General features: G+C 42.6%; 1 protein-coding gene across 1 annotated transcript in view; it reads right to left on the bottom strand.

Annotated features, from left to right (window-relative positions):
- Window positions 1-1,290: 1,290 nt before the first annotated feature.
- The window catches only part of SH3GL1 (SH3 domain containing GRB2 like 1, endophilin A2), a 1,238,645-nt gene continuing 1,225,372 nt past the window's right edge, over window positions 1,291-14,563 (bottom strand). The window contains exons 6-9 of the mRNA XM_075352515.1: window positions 13,346-13,504; window positions 5,324-5,552; window positions 2,708-2,764; window positions 1,291-2,180 (exon numbers count right to left, since the gene is read on the bottom strand). Of these exons, the coding sequence (XP_075208630.1) occupies window positions 1,984-2,180; window positions 2,708-2,764; window positions 5,324-5,552; window positions 13,346-13,504 (642 nt within the window). The 3' untranslated portion in view covers window positions 1,291-1,983. The remainder of the gene's footprint in view (window positions 2,181-2,707; window positions 2,765-5,323; window positions 5,553-13,345; window positions 13,505-14,563) is intronic.

Below are 14,563 nucleotides of genomic sequence, written 5' to 3' on the forward strand. Positions count from 1 at the left end.
TCTTCAGCACATTTGCTTAAAAGGTAAAGTGGACAACTCCTTTAAACTTTATGGAAAAGAGACACATGAGATTAAAGGTAATTATCAGCAGGCTTTTGTAATGTAAGCTGAAGACAGTATGCTGCAAGGGTTAACACAGAGAATTCAGGGAGGCCTGCTTGTCAAGGTCTGATCTGTTATTTATTTGCCATGTTTATTTAAGTAGCAGGACTTTATTATTGCTTGGGCTACATAGTCTGGTGCTTGGCAGTCCGGCACACCCGTCCTCTGACACCTCACTGTCAATGTACAACCTCTATAGAGAGCCTGATAGGGGCGGGGAAGCTCATTCAACTCTGCTACATGGCTAAAACTAAAAATTCTGATTGTGTCAGAACCGCTGCACCCAGTAATCTAAGTGATCCATCGCTGGATTTAGGATCTCTTTGCTTAAATTATGCTGCTCTAAGATGAGGGAGCAAAAACCTGCTGGTAGATTCCCTTTAAAGTGAACTTGTGAGGTGCAATATGCACCCAGAACCACGAGCAGTTCTGGGTGCATATTAGAAATCCCTCTGTAACCGTCCCTGTATACAACAGCATAGATAAAGAGATCTTTAGACAAAGTATTTTTAAAGATCTTATATCATATGGTATGAGCGCGGGGACTAGTCCCAAGGGCATTATATCCCCCGACTAGTCCGCTCTCCAATCATGTTAGCACACCCACAGGGGTGTACTAACATGCTATTCAATGGAGCGTCACCAGCGGTGCCACGTGTAGCTGTGTCCGCGGTGACCGCTGAGCTGAATGTCCCGGCACTTCCGGTCATGCGCACTAGACCTGTCTGAAGCCGGGACGCGTACACCCAGCTTCATACTGCGCATGACCGGAAGTGCCCGGCATTCAGAAGCGTGGTCACAGCGAACACAGGTACACGCGACACTGCTGGTGATGCTGCATTGAACCGCATGTTAGTACGCCCCTGTGGGCGTGCTGTCATGCTAAGAGGCCTGACTAGTCGGGGGCTATAACGTCCTTGGGACTAGTCCCTGCGCTCATTAGCATAAGATAACAGATCTTTAGAAATACTTTTTCTAAAGATCTCTTTATCTATACTAGTGTATAAAGGGACAGTTAAGCAGGGATTAGCAATATACACCAGAACTGCTCATGGTCCTGGGTGCATATTGCACCTGACAGGTTCCCTGTAAGTGAAATTATATATATAGCTAGCGTGCTGTGTGTAAGCATTTTTTTTTTAAATATATCCGTTAAATATGCATTCTGAACTCTGAGAGAATATCAGATTATGGCTTCAGTAAGGTATTTATTGCAAGTAAATGGGAAACATGAAATGTTTGTGTTAGCCCTTTTAGCACAGAAAATGAAGCTTAGATGTTGGTGTTCTTTAATACAAGATTTTAAGTCACATTGGAAAGCAATTATCCTACGCTATAGAGAAGGATGATTGTACAAAGATTATATATGAAATATAAAATTTACAGTAACAGTACAAGTAGTAACGTGTATATTTATATATATATATATATATATGTTACATGCATTTGTATTTATATAGTCAGGATAAATTTGTTTTAGAAGTAGCAGATTAAAAAGAAATGTAAAAAAAATACCTTTACATAGAAAATACAAGCCCCTTAGAGGCTATCTAATTTACTGAAAAGAAAAAAAAAAAGTAGAAAATCTTTCTTAAGACAATACAGTTATTGTGCTAAAGTAGTGTTTACGAGTTAGGCAATGAATCTCTCATGAGTTGTCCATAAAGGTTATCACAGACATTATATGGACGGAATCGTGTTTATTCCTAGTGTTCTGAAGTGAATCCATAACAATAAAGCATTATCATCGGTTTCTGTCCAAGAAATGGGGGGGCATTCTGCTTCTCAAGCGAGTGTTGCAACCAGCACCCCAAGAATTTGGTCCTTTGTTAGGCAAAAGGCTGGATAATGGCTATCTCCGCCAATAGAATAATGCACTCCTCATTGAGGTAACGGAACCAGAACCTCCACGTAGTTCAGGGGGAAAAATCCAGACATCCCACTGATCATTCCTTCATACCAGTTTTCATCAATCTGATTGGTCAGAGTAATAATATCACCTTCGCGAAAGCCCAGCTCTCCATCATTTTCAGGATCAAAATCATACAAAGCTTTACAACATGGTTGGTCCAATGGTGCTGCAGGGAGATATTGGGTAGAAAAATATAAAAATTAACATAGAAAGATAAAGTTTTATAAAACAACTGCTCTCAAAAGGGAATCTGTCAGCAGGGTTCTGCTATGTAAGCTGAGGACAGCATGCTGTAAGGGTTACAAAACAAAAAGCAACTATGCCTCTCTTATCTGTGTGTTTTATTGTTTATGTAAACTAATGGCTTTATTACCCTATGATTAACATTGTGGGACTAGAAACGCACGTCTACCGGAGTCCGACATGATCCCTCCTGTGTCGGATACCTCACTGTCAATGCACAATCTCTAGAGAGCCTGATGTGGGCGGTGCAGCTCCCTGGCCTCAGCTACATGCTTGAAACTCAATCCTTTGATTATGATAGAACGGCTGCACCTGGAAATCTATGTGATACACCGTTGGATAGACTCCTTGTCTACATTATGTTGCTGTCAAATGAGGTAGCAAAAACCTGCTGACAGATTCCCTTTAAAGCAAGCTATGTAGATCAGGAACATGAAGCCAATAACTTACTGGAGCTGCGGTTGCTAGGTGTTCTACTGGGCTTCTCTGAGCGGAAGGCGGATGAAACTAAGAAACGAAAAACAGAACATTATTAGGAACATATAACAGTATTATGAGATGTGTAGTTTCCAAAATAGGATGCATAATACATTATTATTAGAGAGGACTGAACATAGACTTTACAAAAAAATTAGTGTTAAGAGTGCTTTACACGCTGCAACATCGCTAACGATACATCGTCGGGGTCACGTCGTTAGTGACGCACATCTGGCGCCGTTAGCGACATCGCAGCGTAAGACACCAAGGAGCGACGATCAACGAGCGCAAAAACGTGAAAAATCGTTGCTCGTTGACACGTCGCTCCTTTCCCATATATCGTTGCTGCTGCAGGTACGATGTTGTTCCTCGTTCCTGCGGCAGCACACATCGCTATGTGTGACACCGCAGGAACGAGGAACATCACCTTACCTGCATCCACCGGCAATGAGGAAGGAAGGAGGTGGGCGGCATGTTCCAGCCGCTCATCTCTGCCCCTCCTCTGCTATTGGACGGCTGCCGTGTGACGTCGCTGTGACGCCGCACGAACCGCCCCCTTAGAAAGGAGGCGGATCGCCGGCCAGAGCGACGTCGCAGGGAAGGTAAGTCCGTGTGATGGGTGTTATCGATGTTGTGCGCCACGGGCAGCATTTTGCCAGTGACGCACAACCGAGGGGGGCGGGTATGCTCGCTAGTGATATTGGTACCGATATCGCAGCATGTAAAGTACCCTTTAGAGTCTGGTTGCTTTTTACATGCAAACCACTTGAACGAGCATTGCTGTGGTCAGGTACGTTCAGTGTCCGCTCAGTGCGAGCCGCTTGCAGTGTTTGAACGGCTCACACTGGGGGTAACAACAGCATGATCGGATGTAGGGTATACAGAAAATAAAAAAACAAAAAAAAACATGTAAAAGCCCGCCCACTAACTCCCGTAAGTGATCTGTTTGAGTCTCTGCCCACATGCAGCAAGCCCTAAAGTAACAAATTAATTACTTCCAGTGGAGTTCAGGTCAAGTCTGGATCCAGAATAGAACTTTATCTAAAGTCTGGCTGAATCCATGGGTCATTGATCTTTCGAGCAGAATCCTCCCTCTTCAACACACTATTACCGTAGTATCGGTGTATTCCTACAATAATGTTTCTATCAGTACTGCCAAGACCAGTAGTTCCACGAGTGATGACCGCCAACAATAGAGTCATGAGTTTGTATGAATATAGGAGTTAAAAACAAAAAAGCTAGCATTTTGCGTGTTGGACACTATTGACAGTGATTTTTTGCAGAAGTACTGGTCTCAGGACAGATAGCAACATCATTGGATGAATACACTGACAATGAAAAGTGTGACAAAGAGTGAGGATGCCAGATAATGTGGAGTCTGCTCTAAAGATGATTAGGTCATAAAGTTGTTGTATTTTATCAGTTTTTACTATGAAGCATGTTGGACTGTATTATTCAACTTTTTTCACAATGAAGCGGTCATCAGTATGAGATGTGGCCAAAGGACATCCACTTCTATGCCTTTCTGTGACTCTTCCAATCTCTCTGTTTCTCTGTTGCAACCTGCTGATGACACTTTAAGCTCAGTGACCACACTGCTCGACACCTCGCCATGTCAAGCTACTGTTGATCAATTGTTAGGTGTTGTCTTGGTCTCATGATGTCAAAATGTAACTAGCATAATGAGGAGGACTGTTTAAATTGAAATTCTAATTGAACCCCTAAATGTTTTGGGCGATTCATGGATCAAACACCTGTTGTGAATTTTGCCATTAAGATCTCTGATAGAGAACAGCAAGTTGTGTAAAAAGTACTAAAACATTGGACAGTTGAACCCGTGCATCCAAAGGATTAGAGAAGGTTACATTAAAGTCACCTCAAAAGGTTAGAGGGCATTTTAGGACCATCCTGAAATTTCACCAAAAAGCCAAATATCCCTAACTTTTTGTCAGTAGTGTATATGCGCACGTAAGCATGGAGATTTAATCCCTGTTTGATAAGGAAAAATGTTTACATTGAGCTAATAATTTTAAGTAGCAATGTTCACTGATTCACTAATATTAAGACCTCCTGATATGGTGTTTTAACCATGCTTTTGTTTCTCATGGAGCCAGGTTTCCCTCATTAACATTTGTAAGATTCAAGCTTTGTGTATCTGGAGGGACTTTCATGTGTGCTTTACTCCCTGACAACACCCTGTGTGATCTTCCCTTCCCGAAGACTTGGTGGCTTTCTGCCTCTCCACACACTGTTCTGCTTTAACACAACTTTCCTCAGTAGCGACTCAAACAGCAGAAAGAAGTGCAGAGAACCAGAGCTATACAGCCAGAACAAACTGTACTGCTAGATGCACAGGGGCTTTGCAAATATGAGGACATTTAAAATAAAGACTATTTATCTTAATTTGTTGTTTAGGAGTCAAATAAACTTTATAGAATGGGGTCATTAAAGTTTCCATTGTATATGCTCAACCCATAAAAAAAGCAAATGATTTACTACATCAGTCATGTGAATTATCAGGAAATGTAAAGGTGAGTAAAAAAAAAAAATCCCACAACCCCCTTACGTCAGAATATTTACAAATCTTACCTGCTGTCTTGTTTGGAGGGTTACAGGAAATACCTCCATTGGAATGGTCTGTTTCCCCATAGTCATAGTTTTCCGGGGTCTTCACTTTTATCTCTCGTTTGGGCCGGGAGGAGGCTTCACGGACGCTGATCTTAAGCTTGTCCGATAGCTCCTCCAGTATTTGAACTGCTTGCCTGTGATAATCCACCTGAGCTTCAACCAATGCTGAAAGCTGACTTACTTGTTCCACCTACAAAAGAATACAAATTATACTGTAATATAGCAACTACCTTCATCCATCCATGACCTACAGAGTAGGGCAAAACAAAATATAAAATTTGTTTTTACTTTTATAGTTGTATTTTAGAAAGGTCAAATGTTTAGTCTGCAGTACACTTTTACTCACAGACTTTGATGTTTGATTTCTTATTGGCATGATATGGGACTCATGGTGGTGCTCACCTCTTCGTCCTTCCTTCAGATATCCCAAGCAGTCTGACAACGCTTCATCAGAGAAAGTAATTTTAACCCAGTTCCCTGTACTTACTGCAAAGATACTCTAATAAAGCACCCATCAGACTGTTTGAGACATCCAGAAAAATGATTGTCTGGAGAAGAAAAAATGAGCGCCACCATGAACACAGTAAAGCGTTGTGACACTATTCCCTCAATCACAATTTTGATTAATAGTGCCATAAATGAAGAAGTGTAGTAAACATTCAAGAGCAATATCTCTCAAGAATCTAAGAACTATTTGTTGAAGAACATTGTTTTTCCAGCATAATGTAGACAATGTTTTTTTGTGAGTGGAGTTGAAGCTTTTATTGGTACGATGTTGAGGGGTACATGACATTTCGTAGAATTTTTAAGGCTAGGTTCACTGTTTGGGCTACAGCGACTACTTACAGCAGTTTACCGTTACAATCTCCAAAATACGTGATTCACAGAAAACTCCTGAAAGATTCATTCACTATAATGGGGCAGCAGACTTACTCTGGACTCCATCTGGCCTCTGCTCAGTTTTTAGAGATGTGCAAAACTATGGTTGACTGCACATTTGTACATGCAAAAGGCATTTCCCACTTCTAATCTGACCCCCTTTTGTCTTAACTATTCCTAACTAACACTTTCCTAATATACTTCTGCTACCTACCCTTCTTCTGTAACCTCATCTCTCTGTGGTTCCTATATTCCTATTTTGATGTTCTGGATTTGATCATTCCGGTCTGGAGACTGGAATCGGAAAAACTGAGCAGGGCACGTCACTGGTGGGGGCAAGGCTGCCTCTCTGTGAGTGACAGCAGTGTGAGCGGACATGCTCAGATCACACTTCACTGGGACAGGAGCCGCGGCTAAGACACCCATCAAACCTGATCGGTTGCATTTGCATACAGCGCAGGAGCTATTCAAAAGGTTTTTTAGGGGAATATACAGTTAGGTCCAGAAATATTTGGACAGTGACACAATTTTCGCGAGTTGGGCTCTGCATGCCACCACATTGGATTTGAAATGAAACCTCTACAACAGAATTCAAGTGCAGATTGTAACGTTTAATTTGAAGGTTTGAACAAAAATATCTGATAGAAATTGTAGGAATTGTACACATTTCTTTACAAACACTCCACATTTTAGGAGGTCAAACGTAATTGGACAAATAAACCAAACCCAAACAAAATATTTTTATTTTCAATATTTTGTTGTGTATCCTTTGGAGGCAATCACTGCCTTAAGTGTGGAACCCATGGACATCACCAAACGCTGGGTTTCCTCCTTCTTAATGCTTTGCCAGGCCTTTACAGCCGCAGCCTTCAGGTCTTGCTTGTTTGTGGGTCTTTCCGTCTTAAGTCTGGATTTGAGCAAGTGAAATGCATGCTCAATTGGGTTAAGATCTGGTGATTGACTTGGCCATTGCAGAATGTTCCACTTTTTTGCACTCATGACCTCCTGGGTAGCTTTGGCTGTATGCTTGGGGTCATTGTCCATCTGTACTATGAAGCGCCGTCCGATCAACTTTGCGGCATTTGGCTGAATCTGGGCTGAAAGTATATCCCGGTACACTTCAGAATTCATCCGGCTACTCTTGTCTGCTGTTATGTCATCAATAAACACAAGTGACCCAGTGCCATTGAAAGCCATGCATGCCCATGCCATCACGTTGCCTCCACCATGTTTTACAGAGGATGTGGTGTGCCTTGGATCATGTGCCGTTCCCCTTCTTCTCCAAACTTTTTTCTTCCCATCATTCTGGTACAGGTTGATCTTTGTCTCATCTGTCCATAGAATACTTTTCCAGAACTGAGCTGGCTTCATGAGGTGTTTTTCAGCAAATTTAACTCTGGCCTGTCTATTTTTGGAATTGATGAATGGTTTGCATCTAGATATGAACCCTTTGTATTTACTTTTATGGAGTCTTCTCTTTACTGTTGACTTAGAGACAGATACACCTACTTCACTGAGAGTGTTCTGGACTTCAGTTGATGTTGTGAACGGGTTCTTCTTCACCAAAGAAAGTATGCGGCGATCATCCACCACTGTTGTCATCCGTGGACGCCCAGGCCTTTTTGAGTTCCCAAGCTCACCAGTCAATTCCTTTTTTCTCAGAATGTACCCGACTGTTGATTTTGCTACTCCAAGCATGTCTGCTATCTCTCTGATGGATTTTTTCTTTTTTTTCAGCCTCAGGATGTTCTGCTTCACCTCAATTGAGAGTTCCTTAGACCGCATGTTGTCTGGTCACAGCAACAGCTTCCAAATGCAAAACCACACACCTGTAATCAACCCCAGACCTTTTAACTACTTCATTGATTACAGGTTAACGAGGGAGACGCCTTCAGAGTTAATTGCAGCCCTTAGAGTCCCTTGCCCAATTACTTTTGGTCCCTTGAAAAAGAGGAGGCTATGCATTACAGAGCTATGATTAGTAAACCCTTTCTCCGATTTGGATGTGAAAACTCTCATATTGCAGCTGGGAGTGTGCACTTTCAGCCCATATTATATATATAATTGTATTTCTGAACATGTTTTTGTAAACAGCTAAAATAACAAAACTTGTGTCACTGTCCAAATATTTCTGGCCCTGACTGTACAGGGAGCGTCAGGGCATAGTCTACCATTTTTTATAACGCAGCATAGGTGCTAAGGACGGTGGTGCTATTAGCTCATACACTAAAAAACTGGTGACAAGTTCCCTTTAAATAAACACTGAGCTAAGAGATTAAATCATTCATTAGCTTTTATTAATAGTGTGAAAGTTTTATAGTCACAATATCCATGTAAGATCAAAGACCTGGTGCCCTTGCAGAGATGATTCCTCAGATTTTGTAGAGAGTCATAACTCCTCCCTAAAGATATAGTACTGTGTGGAGGGTAGACTGTAATAAGTTTGTATTCCCACATGTTTTTGTGATATGAAGTTGGTTTTTAATATGACAACTTTCATATTATTCATGTTGTGTCCTGGACTACAGAAATGAATGGTTAAAGTTATATGGGTTTTTTTGTCTGTAACTGTCTGGCGATGAGATCTCACCTTTGCTCTCAGTTTCTGTCCTGTATCTCCAACATAGAGACAATAAGAGACCAATTTTATATCTTCCACGGAGAGTAATCAATCATTTTTTCAACCGGCTAACACTATTCCAAACCTTATTTTCTTTATACTGGTGTACGAAGGGTTGCTGATAAGTCTTTGGTTTGTGATCTATTTTTGTTTAATTGGTAACGAATGTTATATCACATGAAAACATTATGTGTCTAATATATGTTTTCAAAATGTTGTGTTTGTTGCTTATGGCAACAGTGTTCTACGCACGAAAACCACTAAAAACACACCTCTATAAAAAATATATTTTTATTCAATTTATAATAGAAAATATAGATATGACACCAGATATCTGACAAAAACACAAAGACACTGTGCTCATCAAGGCCTAGTGGAGAGCAGAGGGAGCGTGCAGAGATAGATAGCTGAATAGCTCTCAGTGAACTAGGAGGGACTACGATACTCCTCAACTCCTCCTGCCTGCTTGCGGAGAGTGTTATAAAGTATTGAACACTCCCCGCTCCGGGTGGCTGTCCCTATATATCCCTATGCTCCACTGACCTACACCACCACCACCAGGTGCATTGTGAAAAGACCAGGACAACATATAATGTATTAAAATCTGTTGGTTCCTGACTCGGACTGTAGACTATGCTACAGTCCAGATACTGTAAACAGCAGTTTAGGACAGAGCTAATGGGCCCAACGAGATCGGTGCCCACAGCTCCTCCCGACGCGTTTCCCCCCCTCCTAAAAAAATGTTCGGGGGTTGTGAGACAAGCAGCAGGGACATTACGGACCTTCAGATCTTTAGCCTGGGAGGCCATCTAGCTGTGCCCTGGGGAACTTCATACGTCTGAGCGCCTGGTACCTTGGTCACTGAAGACCGAGCCTCCTGCTGGACGTGTTCATTTACTAGAGGGATCTGAAGTAGTGACCTAGGATTCCCACTAAGGAAACACCTGGGGCTTCTACTAAGGAAATATCAGTGCCCAGGGAGCGAACCAGGAGAGCAGGATCCACAACCTAAGAGAGGGCAGATAGACTTTTTTCTGCTAGAGAGTGCATGCTGCACCTTATCTCAAGTGCCAAAACTGTGTATCGTCCATCATCTAAAAACCTTCTTTCAGACTCATAGCAAAGGCCTAGAAGTGGCGCCAAAGGGTTGAATGTCCTTGGAGAACATCATGCATCATTTACCTATAATGGATATGGTGATGTGAGACACTGAGCAACATTAATACCACATTTTGGAGGAAAAGAAAAGTGGACCTAAGAAGGAGGACATCTATAGTCCCTTGTGTTGATGGTGTCAAGTTATATTGTACAAGCACACCCTGCTGCTGCTATTACACCACACTTGGATGTTGTTCCAAGTGTATGTTGGCTAATTACCCCTGATGAACCCCCGAACATTTTTTTAGGAGGGGGGGAAACGCGTCGGGAGGAGCTGTGGGCACCGATCTCGTTGGGCCCATTAGCTCTGTCCTAAACTGCTGTTTACAGTATCTGGACTGTAGCATAGTCTACAGTCCGAGTCAGGAACCAACAGATTTTAATACATTATATGTTGTCCTGGTCTTTTCACAATGCACCTGGTGGTGGTGGTGTAGGTCAGTGGAGCATAGGGATATATAGGGACAGCCACCCGGAGCGGGGAGTGTTCAATACTTTATAACACTCTCCGCAAGTAGGCAGGAGGAGTTGAGGAGTATCGTAGTCCCTCCTAGTTCACTGAGAGCTATTCAGCTATCTATCTCTGCACGCTCCCTCTGCTCTCCACTAGGCCTTGATGAGCACAGTGTCTTTGTGTTTTTGTCAGATATCTGGTGTCATATCTATATTTTCTATTATAAATTGAATAAAAATATATTTTTTATAGAGGTGTGTTTTTAGTGGTTTTCGTGTAATTCCACCTGGGTAGTTATTCTAATAGTGGTCGATGAGTGTTCTACGCATGCGGGAAAACAAAATGGCAGAGTCTAATGAGATATTCACAGCAACTGAGAGCAGAGGAGGGATAAAATTCTTGTTTCTGCAAGGAAAGTCCGTGAAGAATATTCATGGTGATATGTCGCAGACATTGGGGGATCAATGCCCTTCATATTCCACAGTTAAGAACTGGGTTGCTAAATGTAAAACGGGCCACCTCAGCACCAATGATGAGAAACGTCCTGGACAAATAAGAGTGGTTGTTGTTCTGGAGATCGTCGATGCTGTGCACAACCTCATACTCGAGAATCGATGAATTTCAGCTAAAGCAATAGCAGACATCATGGGGATTTCCCGTGAACGGGTTTGTGTCATTATCCATGAACATTTGGACATGAGGAAGCCATCTGCAAAGTGGGTCCCCAGATGTTTGACAACAGATCAGAGAAGCATGTGAGTGAAAACTTCCGAGTCAGTGTTTCCAGACTGATAAGAACTTTCTGGATCCACTGGTCACTATGGATGAGCCCTGAATTTATGTGTATGACCCTCAAAAATAGGAGCAGTCAAAAGAGTGGAGGCACAGTGGTCCTCCTCATCCAAACAAGTTCAGGGTGCAAAAATCAGCCACTAAGGTGATGACGTCTGTGTTTTGGGATAAAGAGGGTGTGCTGCTAGTTGACTACCTTCAAAAGGGTTCCACAATTAATGCAAGGTATTACATTGAAGTTTTAGACCAATTGAAGGCAGCTCTTAAGGCCAAAAGGCGCGGCAAGCTGTCCAAAGGAATCCTGTTCCTGCAAGACAATGCCTCTGCTCACACTGCGCAAGTGACCATGGCAAAACTGGCAGAGCTAGGCTTCCAGCTGGTTGACCACCCACTTTATTCACCAGATCTAGCTCCCTCCGACTATCATCTGTTTCCAAACCTGAAGAAACACCTCAAGGGTACCAAATTTCCCACCATTTCTGATGCCATGGCTGCTATGGATGCCTGGTTTAAGGCATAACTGAAATCCTTCTTTTTGCTAGGCTTACAAACTTGGAATACCGATGTAAGAAGTGTGTTGACATCAGTGGAGAGTATGTGGAATAGGCCTAAGCCACACGGTGAGAAAAACAGTGCGAGTGGAGTGCGATAAAACAATCACAGCATGCTGCGATTGCAATGCGAGACTTTTTCTCGCACCCATTCAAGTGTATGGGGCAAGAGAAAAATCGCACTGCACTCGTGGTACACCGGTGTACCGCGCGTGCAGAGCGAGAATCGCAATAACCAGCTATGGAGGAGAGAGGGAGATAAATCCCTCCCGCCCCTCCTCAGAGCCAGCCAGCCTGCACCCCGCAGCTGAGGTTCGCTCGCACAGTCGGACCTCAGTCACAGGGACAGTGGCATGACAATCGGCTCCTACTGTGCTGCCAGCGTGAGCAGAGTGTCATGCGAGGATCGCACTAGTGCCCAGTGTGGCCCCGGCCTTAAATGTAAAGTTTCATCATCCTATCTCGTTTCTTTCTGGGAAAAGCCAAAGACTTATCAGCAGCCCCTCGTATTACATGGTAGTAGACATGTCAGTGTTACACAGTTTTGCTACACCTTGCTTATGGTATACCTGGTAAATCCAGAGGTTCTTCTTTGACCTCCAGTTACATTGAAGAAAGACCTATGTCCATCATGTTCAAGCTTTCCAACCATCAGTACTGTTTTTGTCACAGTAAGGGGCAATGGGGTGAGAGGGAGCCCCTCCACTCTCAGAACAATCTAAATGCCACTGTCACAATGTTGGCACCAGCCTGTGTCTGTTACTGCAGGAGCTTGGCTGTCAGGTAATCCGAATTAAAAAGAGTCTATCCGCACAGAATGACTGTTTAAACCAAGCACAGGCGCCCAATGCATCATGGTGGGGCAAAGGATTTAAGTGCACCTTCCCACCTGCTTTTTTTTCTTCTATGTCTGGGTCAATGAAGCCACAGCAGTCAATTAAAGAAGAGGAGAAGTTGGCGATAAAGTGAAAACAAGCCCGTGGGAGGTTGCACATAAATGTTTGGCCCGCCATGATGCACTGAGCACCTGTACTTGGTTTGAACAGTCATTCTGTGCTTCCAGAGTCATTTAATCAGTCAAAGAAGTACCGGTACATCCAATGTTGGGAATAGGTTAAGGGATCATGCAGATGAGCGTATTAAACGTCCATGCGCTGCACAAAAGCGAAACGGGAAGCATACGGACAGCACAAGAGCCAATGCGCTAGCTCACACGAACATGCACATGGAAGAATAAAGTAGCATAAACTATTTTGAACTGTATTTTAGATCATACTCTCCCATTACAAGTCAATGGGTGCACTGAAAACGCGTCATTTCGTTTAACATCCATATGTCATGTATTTTTATACAGATCCATTACAATTATTGAGATAAGAATTCTTCGGTCCAAATAGAGTCAGAATTTTGGGTCATAAATATTGGTAAATCCCTCTAGTATTTACATGGTGATACTAGTAAATGCATTTTCTCCCCAAAATCCTAAACAATTTTTATACTACTAAAATAATAAAAGTTTTGTGTCTTACATCAGTATCCAGAAGATTGAGCATACTTGTTTCTGCCACTTCTTTAGACTCGATGAACTTCTCCAAGGCTTGCCTCAACTCTTCATCTGGGATCTTTCCCTGGCGTTTTTTTTTGTAGTCATAATCCAGCCTGCGGCCTTCTAATTTCTTCAAATGGTGCTGAAAGGAACAAGAGGGAAATTACAATGGAGAAGGAATGACCAGTAATGTCTCACTGTGTGCAATGTAACATCTGTTAAAGAGAGTCGGTCAGCATAGACGTTCCACTAAGTGAAGGCAGGGAGCATAAAATCGTGTCATTCTGTCCCTGCGCCGTGTGATCCTGTGTTATCTACATGATACAGATGTGTTACTATCATCATCCTGCCAGCAATGATGAGATAACAACTAAAGGATTTGTCCAGAGCTGTAAAAGGAGGCTAATATTAGGCTTATTGAGTGGAGTAAAAATTGCACAAATTTTTAGATTTCTTTTAATGTAGATTTTAATGATGGAAAATTAAAAAATATATTTTAAAGAAAGGATTACACTTAGAAGGATTAAACATAAAAACTTGACTTAGAGAACCTGTCACCAGATTTTGCGCATGATGTAAGGGCAGAGACCCCAATTCCAGTGGTCCCTTACTGAGCCGTCTGGTACTATTTTGATTAATTCGCTGTTCTATCTGTTGCTTCTCTACCAGTTCTCTGAATGCTGAGCTCTGTATAACCCCACCCACACCACTGATTGGTAGATTTTAGCTTTGTGTCTATGCACAGTGTCACAGAAAGCTGCTAATCAGTGGTGTGGGCGGCGTTATACAGAACTCCTGAATATGCTTCATTACTTGCTTGATCTCCTGCTGATGTATAACAGTGATTTTATCAAAACTACACCTAGCAGCCCAGTAACTGACACACGAATCAGGATCTCTGCCCCTACGTTGTGCTGCTCTCAGGTTAGGTGGCAAAAACCTGGTGACAGATTTTCTTTAGCCCCTTTAACGACTTATGACAAGCTATGCACATCATAAATCATCTCTCTGCCTTTGATGGGGGTTCATATGCCGAGTCCGCATTTTTCCTTGCAGATCAAAGCTGATTTATTCAGCCTTCATCTGCCTCTAACAGCCGCAGATGAAGCAGCACTCCGCTCATGGCTGGAAACCTATTAAATGCCGCTGTCAACATTTAAAACAGCTCCATTTAATGCACCCTGGCAGATGAAACGTGCTC

This window comes from Anomaloglossus baeobatrachus, chromosome 1 (genome assembly GCF_048569485.1).
Source record: "Anomaloglossus baeobatrachus isolate aAnoBae1 chromosome 1, aAnoBae1.hap1, whole genome shotgun sequence".
Classification (NCBI taxonomy): Eukaryota; Metazoa; Chordata; class Amphibia; order Anura; family Aromobatidae; genus Anomaloglossus; species Anomaloglossus baeobatrachus.